The 14,361-nt window shown below is 41.6% G+C and overlaps 1 protein-coding gene, 1 non-coding gene and 1 pseudogene across 2 annotated transcripts in view; 1 reads left to right on the forward strand and 2 right to left on the reverse strand.

Moving 5' to 3' along the window:
- KIF11 (kinesin family member 11) overlaps positions 1 to 14,361 on the forward strand; it is a 68,873-nt gene that overhangs the window by 18,034 nt on the left and 36,478 nt on the right. The window contains exons 8-9 of the mRNA XM_049790828.1: positions 7,828 to 8,070; positions 11,685 to 11,780. Of these exons, the coding sequence (XP_049646785.1) occupies positions 7,828 to 8,070; positions 11,685 to 11,780 (339 nt within the window). The remainder of the gene's footprint in view (positions 1 to 7,827; positions 8,071 to 11,684; positions 11,781 to 14,361) is intronic.
- On the reverse strand, positions 1,051 to 1,180 carry LOC125995551 (small nucleolar RNA SNORA22). Its single transcript, XR_007491053.1, has one exon. It is a non-coding gene; the product is annotated as a small nucleolar RNA SNORA22 (small nucleolar RNA).
- Positions 14,016 to 14,085, reverse strand: LOC125995217 (uncharacterized; annotated as a pseudogene).

Raw genomic sequence — 14,361 nt, forward strand, 5'->3', positions numbered from 1 at the left:
GAAAGCCGGGTGACTGCAAAGTCCAGAAATTCTCCAGGGAAAAGTTATCCCCGATGGCCATTGAGAAATCTGGGGTTTGCCATCTCCCACACCTTCCGCCATGTTTTTAGAAGGACAAAGCTAGCTTAATACATAATTTTTAACACATGATTTTTAGTTGCAAGATGCCAGTCTGTGAACTGACCAGACTGAACTAGGTTGAAAAAATTAATTGAAATTTGAAAAATGGATAAGGCTTTAAAAATTGTATTATTATAAAATGTAGAGATAACAAATAAACAGGCAAAACAAAACAACACTAAACACAACATTTTACACTTGTGGCCACTTTCATTCATCACAACAGACACATAAACAGACAAAAGGATTGATTTAAGACTTATTTATAAAAAATTGACAAGCGCTTTTAAATATTTAGCTAGCATGTTTGTGAGAAGAAAAAAAAATATTTGTAGAAAAACTTTTTTAGTTTTGAGAAGTACTTAATGTAGATGGAGTGGAACTTTGCTGAAAATAAATTTTAAGGTTTAGATTTAACATAAAACATTTTTAAAACAATTTTAATTTGAAGTTTAAAACATTAAGTAAAATGGTTAATGAGCACTGTAGAAGGAGTCTCTACTTGGAAGTATGAAATGATTTGCTGTAAATGAATAGGTTTTCTTTAAATTGGTTTTGCAGTAGAACAGTAAGACAGCTGCAATAAAGTGTTAAAATTTTTATGATTAAACACAATAGCATGAACTATGATTATTAAAGGTATAAAAACTGATTTTAAAAAACAAACAACTGTTTTTACTATGAAGACTTTAAGTGAATAATTTGTAAAAAATATTATATACCAAATTAACTAAATGCTTAGATTATTATAAAATATAGTTAAAGACATCTGATGCATTTACACACCTAGAACTTAAGACTAAAATTATATTTAATACTAGTTAATTTGCTTATAAAGTTTAGTTACTTTTATATATTACTTATAAAATTATATATAATATTTTTCATTTATATTATTTTTTCACTGCGACACAAATATACAGATTTGTATAATGTGCTGATATTTTGAATGCACTTAAAATAATAGTTCTTTCAATGCAGAAATAAAGAACAACCATTGCTGTAGCACAAAGTTAAAACTAAGGGTACTATAAAGCACACCTAGGTGTTCACTGTGCATTAAATTAACTATATTGTTTAAAAAGGCTAACCACATTATTTTTCACATAATTTTGTAAATACTTTAAAAATTAAAATAAAACTTTTAATAGAAATATAAGACTTAAATTTAACACTTTTGTGTTTGTTTGGATTTTAAAACACAAAGAAGTTTTTCTTTTACCAACATTTTGTTATCTGTAAAGTGACAGAATTATGACCTTGCTCTAAAATTTTCTGAGAGGCATGAAAAAAAAGTTTATTGCCCTTATCTTCCTGTTGCTTTTTAATGTTTTAATAATTACTTTACACCACTTAATGCACTAAACCTAATAACACATATCTGACGAAGTGTAGGGCTGACAAGGTGAAGCAGAGTCTTTCACTGATAACTCAGGGAGGGGCTAGCACAGTTAACAGCAGGAAGGCTAGAGGCAAATTATTTACAGTCTGCAGGGTGTAATGATATAGAGAAAAAAAAAGCAATCTTTTAAGATTAATTACTAATTTATTGGAATTAGAGGGAATGGCAACCGAAGAGGGGAGTCTGGGTTGCAAAAGCACCATGGGGATCATGGTTTTATTAATTGATTTGAGAATATGCAAGAGATGCCACTTTTCAGATTTCTTTTGAATAACAAAGATTGGGTATTTCAAGGTGAATTGGAAGGCTTAAAGTGGGAGTGGCAGGGCCTGAGCTGGCTGTTTCCCAAGGCTGGCAGGAAAGAGGCTGAAGGAGGCTGAGGACTGGTTTGAGCAAAATGTACTGAGTAAAGGGTACATTAGGCTCAGAAGTTTTAACAGCAAAGTGTAGATATCGCAAGGTTTTATGGCTTAGCAGATGATACTTTGTAATTATCCTGCTCACTGTGCCCTTAGAATTTTTTGTAGGCACTGCAGCAGTTTCTGGTTTATGGCACTCAGCCTGACTTTTATTAGTTTGTTCCTTTGAATTCTCAAGAGGGGGGGCTTGGCCGTGGAATTCAGTGGGCAGAGGACAGACAACTATAGATTTAGGAGGGCGGGGGAAAGCCTGAAGGGCAGAAACTTAAGAGAAGCAGCCTGTTTTTGAAGGCTTAAGATTTGTTTAAGATTTTCAATTTGGCCAAGTAGTTTCATTTCTATAGCTTTAAGAGGGGGAGCGGTGAGAGGAGGGAATCTGCCATGGTTAGGGACTGAGCGTTCTCCGCGGTGGAGGCTGCTGAGCAGGCGGGGGAAGACTTTCTCCATTAGGGAGAAAGACAGGAAAGGTAGTAGCACTGGTTTTTGAGCTAAGAGCATTATCAAGTTTGTTAGAGAGGTGAGACACCATGGATGTAATTGTGGTGAGTTGGGAACTCAAGTCAGAAAGGGGGGGGGGAAGAAAGCAGCAACAGTTTGTTGCCGCGTGTGGGGGAGCTGCTGGAATGCTGGCTCTGGGGAGCGACTTCCAGGCATAGAGGGCAGCAAGAGCCATGTTGGCAAGCTGGGACCTGGAAAGTGTGTGCTGTACCTTTAAGGTATGAAAAGAGGCGAGGCCAGCTATAAGAGCTTAGAGATCAGGATTCCTGCCTATCTGCAAGGGCTTTGCAGCGGAAAAAAAAGTTAACTTCCCAAGAGACAAAGAGTTCAGCTTTTAGATTCTAAGCAGGAGAGCGTGTAAGGGGCTTGGGGGCCATAGGAGGTTACGGCTTGAAACGGCTCTTTGAGGCTTTTCCAATTAAAGACTTTGTATTGTTGCAATTGCTGGCTAAGGAGGGGAGGGTGGTGAGGGGAGTAAAGGTTTTGGTGGAACAGGGACGGAGCTGAAGCTAGGGAAGTGAAGGGCTGTTTAGGATTTTGCACAGAGGGTGCAGCGGCAGAAGTAAAGATGAAGGGTCAGAAGAGGAAGGAAACTGAGAGACAGAGTCAGAGCGAGAGGGAGCCCAGGAACACTAGATTTTTGGCAAACATCATGAACAAACATTAAAAAATTACAAATATCTTTTTTGGTAACCTCTATATGTCTGCGTTTCAATTCAGACTGTATATCTCGAATGAATTTAAGCTCAGTACTCAATGCGGCACCCATGGTAGCGGATCCTATGGGTGAAGCCCCAAAAGCCAATCAGGGGCGGCGATCAGAACGACTGGAAAAACTGCAGTTTAAATTTTTGATTAAGGCTAACTCGTTTCAACGCCTACCCTGATGAGGTATTTCCTGCGATTTACGAAACAGCTCTGGACTCGCCGACCTGTAGTCGTTCGGGGTGTGGCGGTGGTCTTCGAGCCCAGCGTTGGGCGCCAAAATGCGGGGTCCTGAAGCCCCCCAGGGGGGCCCGGCCAGCAGGAATTAGCTGGGAAGGCTTCTCAGACAACCGCACCTTTATTTTGCTGGGTAGAAGAACAACCACACCTGTAAAAAATCTGAGAGAGGTTAATAATAAAGACCCAAGGCAATGTCTCACTGCTCAAGGGCAACTTTATTTGGCTACAGCTCCTTCTTATATAGTGAAGGAGAAGGGGGCAGTACAAAGATAATGTCAATCACACTTTTGGTGCGAAGGTCCATACAAGGCAAGAATACATATCAGGTTACAAGGAACAAAGAAAGTAAATCATTCTCCAAATAAGGAAATGGGCAGTGGGCTAGGAGGCAGGATTACCTGCAAGTCATGATGAACGTGCTGTTTCCATGGAAATTTCTTGTGACCTTCTAGCTGCATATCTAAACTTTTAACAGATATAAGGTGGGGGCAATGTTCTTACAGAAATAATTTTGTACAGACAATGTAACATATACACATAATAACTGCCTTGTTGACTCCGGAATGTAGTTGAGGGAGTAAGACCTCATTTCTGGGAATGGTACCGGGCCGTGTTGCTCTCCTCCGGGCTACAAGATTAATTATCTCTTGCAGCTGCACATTCCTTTCTCTTTGGCCCAAGAACTTACAGCAAGACTGCATGTAGCCTTTAGGTGAAAGGCTGGATTATGGCAGAAAGAACAGCAAAATGGCCTCAAACAAGTCACAGTCCCCAACAGTTTTTGGCCACACCCGGTAATGCTCAGGGGTTACTCCTGGCTCCATGCTCAGAATGGCAGGCATAGGGGACCATATGGGACGCTGGGATTCGAACCAATGACCTTCTGCATGAAAGGCAAATGCCTTACCTCCATGCTATCTCTCCGGCCCCCATCCAGCTTTATTAAGGCCCTAATTGCCGTGTACATATTTTTCACATGGCTTCTAAGCTAAACGGCCTCTTTCTTGCTCCTCTGCATCCATGCTGTCTCTGATCATTCCTTGCTGAGTTTGTCTCTCCCTACTCCTCCTCCCCCCGAAGCCCCTTAAATTACCAACCACAGACCCCTCCCAACTATGGGAGGAGGTTTGGGGAGAGGGTAGCAGTTTGGGTTTGACCTCTTCCTCACTTTGGCTCCCTGAGCACACCAGGTAGCTCTGAAATCCCCGAGCACTGCTAGGTATGTTGTAAATTAAAAACAAAGCTAGGGGCCGGCATGGTGGCGCTGGTGGTAAGGTGTCTGCCTTGCCAGCGCTAGCCTAGGATGGACTGCGGTTCGATCCCCCGGTGTCCCACATGGTCCCCCAAGCCAGGAGCGACTTCTGAGCGCATAGCCAGGAGTAACCCCTGAGCATTACCGGGTGTGGCCCAAAAACCTAAAAAAATAAAAAACAAAGCCCTACACCCATCAAATTTCAATGTATTTTGTGGTGGTTTTGGGAGTTTGGGTGGTGGTCACTAGTGCCACACCTGGTGCTGCTGTGGGGTGAATGATATCAAGTATGGAACTCAAGCATGTCTTCTTCCACTTGAACCGCTAAACATTTTCCTCCCTCAGTGCAGTATTGCTAACATCTAGCACACAGTATATTGGTTTCCTAGAACTTTTTCTTATATTTTCTTTATATTTTTGGTGTGTTGTGGGGTTGTGGTGGTGGAGGATAAACACACCTGGCTGTGTTTTGGACTTACTCCTGATAGGACTTGGGGAACCATATGTAGTGACAGAAATTCAATTGGGATTGGCCACCTATAAGACTTAACCCCTGTGCTCTCTCTATTTAATACCCTAATTACTTTATTTTCTTTTGTTTTTAAAGTATGCACTTTATTTTTGAATCTTTTTTATAGCTCTATGGTAATCCATTCTTTTTTTTGAAACTTTATTTTTGAAACTTTTTTCTTTATTTAAACATCTTGATTACATATATGATTGTGATTAGGTTTCAGTCATGTAAAGAACACCCCCTTCACCAGTGCAACATTCCCTCCATCAATGTCCCAAATCTCCCTCCATCCCATCCCACCCCCACCTATACTCCAGACAGGCTTTCCAGTTCCCTCATTCATTCACATGATTATGATAGTTCTGTGTGTTTCTTTTTCTTTTCTTTTCTTTTTTTTTTTTTTGGTTTTTGGTCCACACCCGGCGGTGCTCAGGGGTTTCTCCTGGCTGTCTGCTCAGAAATAGCTCGTGGCAGGCACGGGGGACCATATGGGACACCGGGATTCGAACCAACCACCTTTGGTCCTGGATCGGCTGCTTGCAAGGCAAACGCCGCTGTGCTATCTCTCCAGGCCCCTGTGTGTTTATTTCTATAACTGCACTCACCACTCTTTGTGGTGAACTTCATGAAGTGAGCTGGAAGTTCCAGCCCTCCTCTCATTGTCTCTGAGGATTGTTGCAAAAATGACTTTTATTTTTCTTAAAACCCATAGATGAGTGAGACTATTCTGCGTCTCTCTCTCTCCCTCTGACTTATTTCACTCAGCATGATAAGATTCCATGTACATTCATGTATAGGAAAATTTCATGACTTCATCTCTCCTGACTGCTGCATAATATTCCATTGTGTATACGTACCACAGTTTCTTTAGCCATTCGTCTGTTGAAGGGCATCTTGGTTGTTTCCAGAGCCTGGCTATTGTGAATAGTGCTGCAATAAATATAGGTGTGAGGAAGGGGTTTTTGTATTGTGTTCTTGTGTTTTTAGGGTATATCCCTAGGAGTGGAATAGCTGGGTTGAATGGGACCTCAATTTCCAGATTTTGGAGGAATCTCCATATTGCTTTCCATAGATGTTGGACTAGACGGCATTCCCACCAACAATGGATAAGAGTTCCTTTCTTTCCACATCCCTGCCAACACTGATTGTTCTCATTCTTTGTGATGTGCACCAATCTCTGCGGTGTGAGGTGGTATCTCATCGTTGTTTTGATTTGCATCTCCCTGATGATTAGTGACGAGCATTTTTTTATGTGCCTTTTGGCCATTTGTATTTTTTTTTTTTTATCAAAGCGTCTGTTCATTTCTTCTCCCCATTTTTTGATGGGATTAGAGATGTTTTTTTCTTGTAAAGTTCTGTCAGTGCCCTGTATATTTTGGATATTAGCCCCTTATCTGATGGGTATTGGGTGAATAGTTTCTCCCACTCGGTGGGTGACTCTTGTATCCTGGGCACTCTTTCTTTTGAGGTGCAGAAGCTTCTCAGTTTAATGTATTGCCATCTGTTGATCTCTGCTTCCACTTGTTTGGAAAGTGCAGTTTCCTCCTTGAAGATGCCATTAGTCTCAATCATGGAGTGTTTTACCAATGTGTTGTTCTATATGCCTTATGGTATCAGGTCTGATATCAAGGTCTTTAATCCATTTGGATTTTACCTTCGTACATGATGTTAACTGGGGGTCTATGTTCGCTATTTTGCAAGTGGCTAACCAGTTCTGCCAGCACCACTTGTTGAAGAGGTTTTCCCTGCTCCACTTAGGATTTCTTGCTCCTTTGTCAAAAAAAATTAGGCAATTGTATGTCTGGGTGACAATGTCTGGGAACTCAAGCCTATTCCACTGATCTGAGGGTCTGTCTTTATTCCAATACCATGCTGTTTTGATAACTATTGCTTTATAGTACAGTTTAAAGTTGGGGAAAGTAATGCCTCCCATTTTCCTTTTCCCTAAGAGTATTTTAACTAATCGAGGGTGTTTATTGTTCCAGATGAACTTTATAAGTGTTTGATCCACTTCTTTGAAGAATCTCATGGGTATTTTTAAGGGGAACTCATTAAATTTGTATAATGCTTTGGGGAGCACTTTATTTTTATTAAGTAATTTATTTTGGTTCTGGGGCCTTACCCAGTGGCACTCAGGGGTCACTCCTGGTTCTCCACTCAGAAATCACTCCTTGCAGGCTCCGGGACCAGCTAGGATACCGAGGATTGAATCATGTTGGCTGTGTGCAAGACAAACACCCTACCCTCTGTGCTATTGCTCAGATCCTTCCAGCTCTTTTTTTTTTGGGGGGGGGGGGGTTTGGGTCACACCCGGTGGTGCTCAGGGGTTACTCTTGGCTGTCTGCTCAGAAATAGCTCCTGGCAGGTACGGGGGACCATATGGGACACCGGGATTCGAACCAACCACATTTGGTCCTGGATCGGCTGCTTGCAAGGCAAAGGCCTCTGTGCTATCTCTTCGGGCCCGTCCTTCCAACTCTTAATTCTGGATCACTTCCTAGAGCACTTAACACTTTGTACTTGTAGTCAGTAGTTTTGTAATCACTATTCAGTTAGCTTTGTAGTTGGGTTGCTAATTGTATCAAATTATTTTGGAGGCTATTTGATACTGATATATACAAATGAAAAAAAATCTTCAAGTCTAAATCTAACAGACAACTTTTAAAAAACATTTTAGGTTGATCTTGCAGGAAGTGAAAACATTGGCCGTTCTGGAGCAGTTGATAAGAGAGCTCGGGAAGCTGGAAATATTAATCAGTCTCTGTTGACTTTGGGAAGAGTTATTACTGCTCTTGTTGAAAGAACACCTCATGTTCCTTATCGAGAATCCAAGCTAACAAGAATCCTGCAGGATTCTCTTGGGGGCCGTACAAAAACATCTATCATTGCAACAATTTCCCCTGCATCTCTCAATCTTGAGGTAAGTCCTTTGAAAGATAATCTGCATGTGTGGTAGTAAGATAGTTGCTCTAATCCTTACATAGCAGTCACATATATATATAATATATATATTATATATATATATAATATATATTTTGGGATGGTGGTGGTTTGGGTCACACCTGGCAATGCTCGGGGTTAATTGGCTCTGCGCTCAGAAATTTCTCCTGGTCATGCCATTTGTGATGTCCACCATATTGGAAGCTGGGAATTTAACCTGGGTTGACCATGTGCAAGACCTGCTATGCTATGCTCTGGACCCTAATATATATATTTTGGTTTTTTATTTTTAGGTCACACTGGGCCCCGCTCAGGGGTTATTACTGGCTCTATGCTCAAAAATCACTCCTGGCAGGCTCAGGGGACTATATGGGATGCCGGGATTCGAACCACTGACCTTCTGCATGCAAGGCATAACGCCTTACCTCCATGCTGTCTCTCTGGCCCCTAATCATATTTTTTTTTTTTTGGTTTTTGGGCCACACCCAGCGTTGCTCAGGGGTTACTCCTGGCTGTCTGCTCAGAAATAGCTCCTGGCAGGCACGGGGGACCATATGAGACACCGGGATTTGAACCAACCACCTTTGGTCCTGGATCGGCTGCTTGCAAGGCAAACGCCGCTGTGCTATCTCTCCGGGCCCTAACCATACATTTTTTAAGTTGTGGGGCCAGGCAGTAGTAGAATGGTGGATAAAGTTGTTTTGCATGCTTCTGACTCTACTTTATTTTTCCAACCCAGTTTTCATTCCTGGCAGTACTTATGGTCCCCTGAGCTGTGCCAGAAGTATTCACTGAATGCAGAGCCTGTAATAAGTTCTGAGCACTCCTGGGTATAGTGTCGTTCTCCCCCCCCCCAGGTGTTGTATATAAACATACAAAATGATAATGCTAAGAAAAATTATACGTCTTTATTTTTCAGTAATGTTAATATCTGCCTCATTCCTTCCTACCCCTTGGTAACCTCAGTTCTATTGTATTCCAAGGATTTGTTTTTATTCCTGGCAGAAGTCTCATATGGTCCCCTGGGCCTGCCAGGAGTAACCCCTGAGCACTGCTGGGTGTCCCAACTCCTCCCCTCCCCACAAAAGAAACCCAGAGCAGAACATGTATGAGTCCATTTATAGCAAACATCCATACAGGAAAAAAACACTTTTTTTGTGGGGCCCACCTCTGGTGACGATCAGGGATTACTCCTGGCTGTGCACTCAGAAATCACTCCAGGCTTGGGAGACCATATGGGACGTACCCTTATGGGGTAGAAGGGCTTTGTTCTCTTAGTGATTGCAAAGGTTTGCGCCGGATCCAGGTTTGCTGATGAATGGGGCATACCATAAGCATTTCTGCAGGCATATAAAAAATCATTTAAGTCAGCGTTGTCCTGCAAAGGGGCCAATATAAATTCGCATTATGATAAGCCAAACTTTTTTCTAAGAAATTTTTTTTTTTTTTGGTTTTTGGGCCACACCTGGTGGTGCTCAGGGGTTACTCCTGGCTGTCTGCTCAGAAAGCTCCTGGCAGGCACCGGGGACACCGGGATTCGAACCAACCACCTTTGGTCCTGGATCTGCTGCTTGCAAGGCAAACATCGCTGTGCTATCTCTCCGGGTCCTCTAAATATTTTTTAACCTGCTTATCTTTGTGTTTTCAAAGCATCCTTAAGTTTAGCTACAAATTCAATATATGGCTCATGGGGACCTTGGGTAATTCTTAAAAAAGTTCCTGCACTCGTGCTGTTCATATCAATTTTTTCCCATGAAGATACTGTAATATCTTATTTTTAAGATTTCCTTAGGTAAAGCAGCTTGTGCCTGAATATCTGCATATTGATTTTTTACCATTAATAATTCATATGAGAGATTGACCCCTGCCACTCGTTTTTTTGTCCCATCCGGGTTATATAATTTGGATTTCACACCCTCCGCATATAACATCTACCATTTGGTTCACTGTTTAGATGGCAGTCATATTTCAGGTAGTTTTTAAAATTCATGCAGGGTACAAAGTGATTTTTGACACCAAAGTCTTAGCATCTCCAGATAGTACGGAGAAGTTGGCCCAAAGTCCTTACATGCTTTCTTAAACCTTTCCATGTTTTCTATTTCAAGGGGTTCATAAATTGGTACATATACTGTCTGTAACGGAACTGAGGCTGAATTAGCAGAAGTATTTTGCACAGGGCTCTGTAATGGGGCTGAGGCCAGATTAGCAGAAGAACTCTGCACCAGGCTCTGAGGCCTGACATGTGGAGCACTAGCCTGTGATTTGTCGTCTGAGTCGGCACTATTATGTGATTCCATTCTGTGTACAGAATCTGGACTCACTTGTGGACTTAGTACCGGGGTTTGGTCAACAGTGTTAATATTTTGATTTGGGTCCTGAGTTTCTAAATTACGTTTCCGAGTAGATTTTTTGTTGGGAAAAATGCCTATATTTTTGATGGTGGTGCTAGATTCATCAGCCTGCACTTTGGCCTAGAGTTCCATTGGATAGATCTCCTTATTATCCATGGTGATCTTAGCCTCACTTTTTCCACACTTTTTACTTCCTAAATACCAGCCAATACCAATGCTCACCATAACAATATTAACAAACACAGATTCCACAAACTATGACTGATGGAGACAACACAGGCGAGGCAAATATTTGAGTATAAATTTTCGTTTGAACTATGGACCACAACCATCCAAAAGCAATGAATTTTCCTATCATCAAGCCTATTTGTTTTAAATAGTATAGAAATATCCACTTGACAAACGCAGAACCAAAGAATTTGTAACCAGGTGGCACAATCAATGTGGCTGACCATAGAAGCCATCCAAGGATCTCCAGTGGCAATTTCCAATAAAGCGTTTCACTTACAGTTATTGAGGGTTCAGGTCCCTGTTCCGGCGCCATTTGTAAAGTATCTGTGCTGTTAAATCCTTTGTTGGGTATTTGTGAACCCAAGAACAGTCCCCAGAATGAGAAATTACTTCCCATCCCTGTGTCCCCTTTCGGGGGGAGACCTTGGTAATATTTATCCGCAGCAAATAATAATCTACACCGACAAGAAGGATAGGGTGTAAAAGATTGGGTAAAGAGAGAGAGCGAGAGAATCCTCCTGCAGCCTGCAAACAGCTTTCGCAAAAAGACCCCTCTCCCCTGTCCATCAAGCTATTTATTGCCAACTCCACAGCGCCCCCACCTGGAAGGTCTAGGTGGGGTAATAGTCTCAGAACAATCCTAAGGAAATATTTTTATATACAACAATTACAAGAATAATCTTATGGAAACTTTTTCATATACTACAGTCTCTTTCTATTGCCTTTGTTGGGATGGTAATGACTAGGGGGTGCGTTTATCCAAAGGTTGCATACTTGGGGTTGCCATGAGCTGGGGTCCCAGGATGCTCTCCTCAGGTGGGCAGTAGAACTCCCAGGCTCAGGTCTGCATGACAGACATGTCCTCCAGAGCAGGATCTTGGATGATCTCCTCCTGGTACTGGATTTAGTAGCCTTAGAGGCAGATTTAAATGATCATGTAGATGATTTTGGATATATAAAGAACTACATTGCTCTCATACTATCTTTTGTTTTTTTTTTTTTTTGACTGCAGGAAACTCTGAGTACATTGGAATATGCACATAGAGCAAAGAACATAATGAATAAGCCTGAAGTTAATCAGAAACTCACCAAGAAAGCTCTTATTAAGGTAAGAGTGAAATTTTGTGGAATATAGTTTTGTGTGATAAAAGTAAATATAAGTACCGTAGTTAAGTAGTTTTTAAAATTGTGTTTGTTAAGGCTTTTCATCTAGTGATTTAAATTAAATTTCCTAGATATTAAGGTACTTTTTTTTCCTAATTCTAACATGTTGATGTGAGCAGCCATAGGAGTCAGTGAAATTTATATATATTTTGTGTGTGTGTATACATACATACATATAAGTTTTTTTTATTGGGTCACACCTGGCAATGCTCAGGGGTTACTCCTGGCTCTATGCTCAGAAATCGCTCCTTGCAGGCTCGGGGGATCATATGGGATGCTGGGATTCGAACCACCGACCTTCTGCATGCAAGGCAAATGCATTACCTCCATGCCATCTCTCTGGTTCCTAAAATTTATATTTATTTGTCCACTCCTGACTATGTGTTCAAGAATAACTCCTGCAGTGCCACTTGTGGTATTACTCAGGGGACCACATGCATATGCAGTGCTGAAAATAAATTATGGTTAGCTGCTTGCAAGACAAGTGTTCTTTTTTTTTTTTTTTTTTTTGGTTTTTGGGCCACACCCTGTGACGCTCAGGGGTTACTCCTGGCTATGCGCTCAGAAGTTGCTCCTGGCTTCTTGGGGGACCATATGGGACGTCGGGGGATCGAACCGCGGTCCGTCCTAGGCTAGCGCAGGCAAGGCAGGAACCTTACCTCCAGCGCCACCGCCCGGCCTGCAAGACAAGTGTTCTACTTGCTATACTATCTGGCAATTTACAAAAATTGTTGTTTAATTTGGTTTGGGGCTGCACCCAGCATTGCAGACAGGGTTTGCTCCTTTCTTTGTTCTAAGGAATTACTCCTGGTGATATGATTATTTGTGGATTATTTGTGTCTGGAATTGAATCCAGGCCAGCTGGTTACAAGGTAACTCTGACCCCTTTACCTGGTGGTGCTTAAAGGTTACTCCTGGCTCAGTGCTCACAAATTACTTCTGGCAGACTTGAGGATCATATAGGATGCCAAGATAGAGCCAGCTCAGAGGCATGCAAGGCAAATGCCTTACTGTGCTATTGCTCCTGACCCCCTCTTTACCAAAAAATTATTTTAAAGGAACTACCAATTGCTAACTTTTTCCTTCAGTTGTCCGTCTACTAAGTACTGTTAGCTTACTTTATTTATTTATATTTCGGTTTTGGGGTAGTACCTGGTGGTGCTCAAGTCTTACTCCTCCTCCTGCGCTCTGGAATTGCTCCTGACAGTGCTTGGTGGGCCATGTGGGATGCTTGGGATCAAAAGCCAGGCTGGCTGCTTGCAAGGATTGTTGGTTTACAACTTACAATTTGGTTTCACCCAAAACAAAGATCACCCCTTGTTTCTTTGTTTCTCCTCCCTCTCCCAGGTGGAAATAGGACACTTAAGGCTATCGCAGTCGACCTTCATTTCCTTATTTTTACAGTTGTGTGAGAATTAATTTGTTTTCTTTGTTTTCAGTATAACTCATGAATTTACAGTATTTGCATAAATTCATTGCAGCTATTTTTTTCACTGATTAGGTTTTCATCTTTGGTTAATGAGTATCCTTTCATATTGTACTTGAATCCTTTTCTCTAATCTAGACTTATTTTGTCCTGTATGCATCTTGAATACTTGTCTTGTTTAAAAATCAAACAATTTATTAAGGAATCCTGTTTTTTTTATTGTGTGTGACTTGTTTAATCAAGTAGGGCAGTAGAGGTCATATTATATCTGTGATCACTAGTCATATGCTAGTCATATGTATTTTTATATATAGTCATATGCATATGACTATATTTTTATATGTAGCATATATTTAATTTTAATTGAAACCATTGTGAATTTCAAAGTTCGTCATAGTTGAATTTCAAGGACATAGTGACAATGAGTCAGGGGCATTCTCAGTACCAGCGTTGACCTTCCTCCACCAAAGTTTCCAGTGTGCATCCTTTACCAGTACCCTTAGCTCCCTGGCCTGCCAGGTTAACAGACCCATTTGTGGTTTTTTTTTCGTTGTTGTTGTTGTTTTTTTTTTTTTTTTTTTTGGGCCACACCCGTTTGATGCTCAGGGTTTACTCCTGGCTAAGCGCTCAGAAATCTCCCCTGGCGTGGGGGACCATATGGGACGCCAGGGGATCGAACCGTGGTCCTTCCTTGGCTAGCGTTTGCAAGGCAGACACCTTACCTCTAGCGTCACCTCTCTGGCCCAACAGACCCATTTTCAATTAGCAATAATCGCGTCTCGGATAAACCTCATTGGCTACAATACTGCCACTGCGCAAAGCTAACAGATCCATTTTAAGTTTAGATTGTTAATAGTTTACTTGTAGGGCCTGGAGAGATAGCACAGCGGCATTTGTCTTGCAAGCAGCCGATCCAGGACCAAAGGTGGTTGGTTCGAATTCCGGTGTCCCATATGGTCCCCTGTGCCTGCCAGGAGCTATATCTGAGCAGACAGCCAGGAGTAACCCCTGAGCACCGCTGGGTGTGGCCCAAAAACCAAAAAAAAAAAAAAAAAAAAAAAAGTTTACTTGTAGTATATTTTTATTTATAGTCATTACA

Source organism: Suncus etruscus, chromosome 17 (genome assembly GCF_024139225.1).
Source record: "Suncus etruscus isolate mSunEtr1 chromosome 17, mSunEtr1.pri.cur, whole genome shotgun sequence".
In the NCBI taxonomy this organism is placed as follows: Eukaryota; Metazoa; Chordata; class Mammalia; order Eulipotyphla; family Soricidae; genus Suncus; species Suncus etruscus.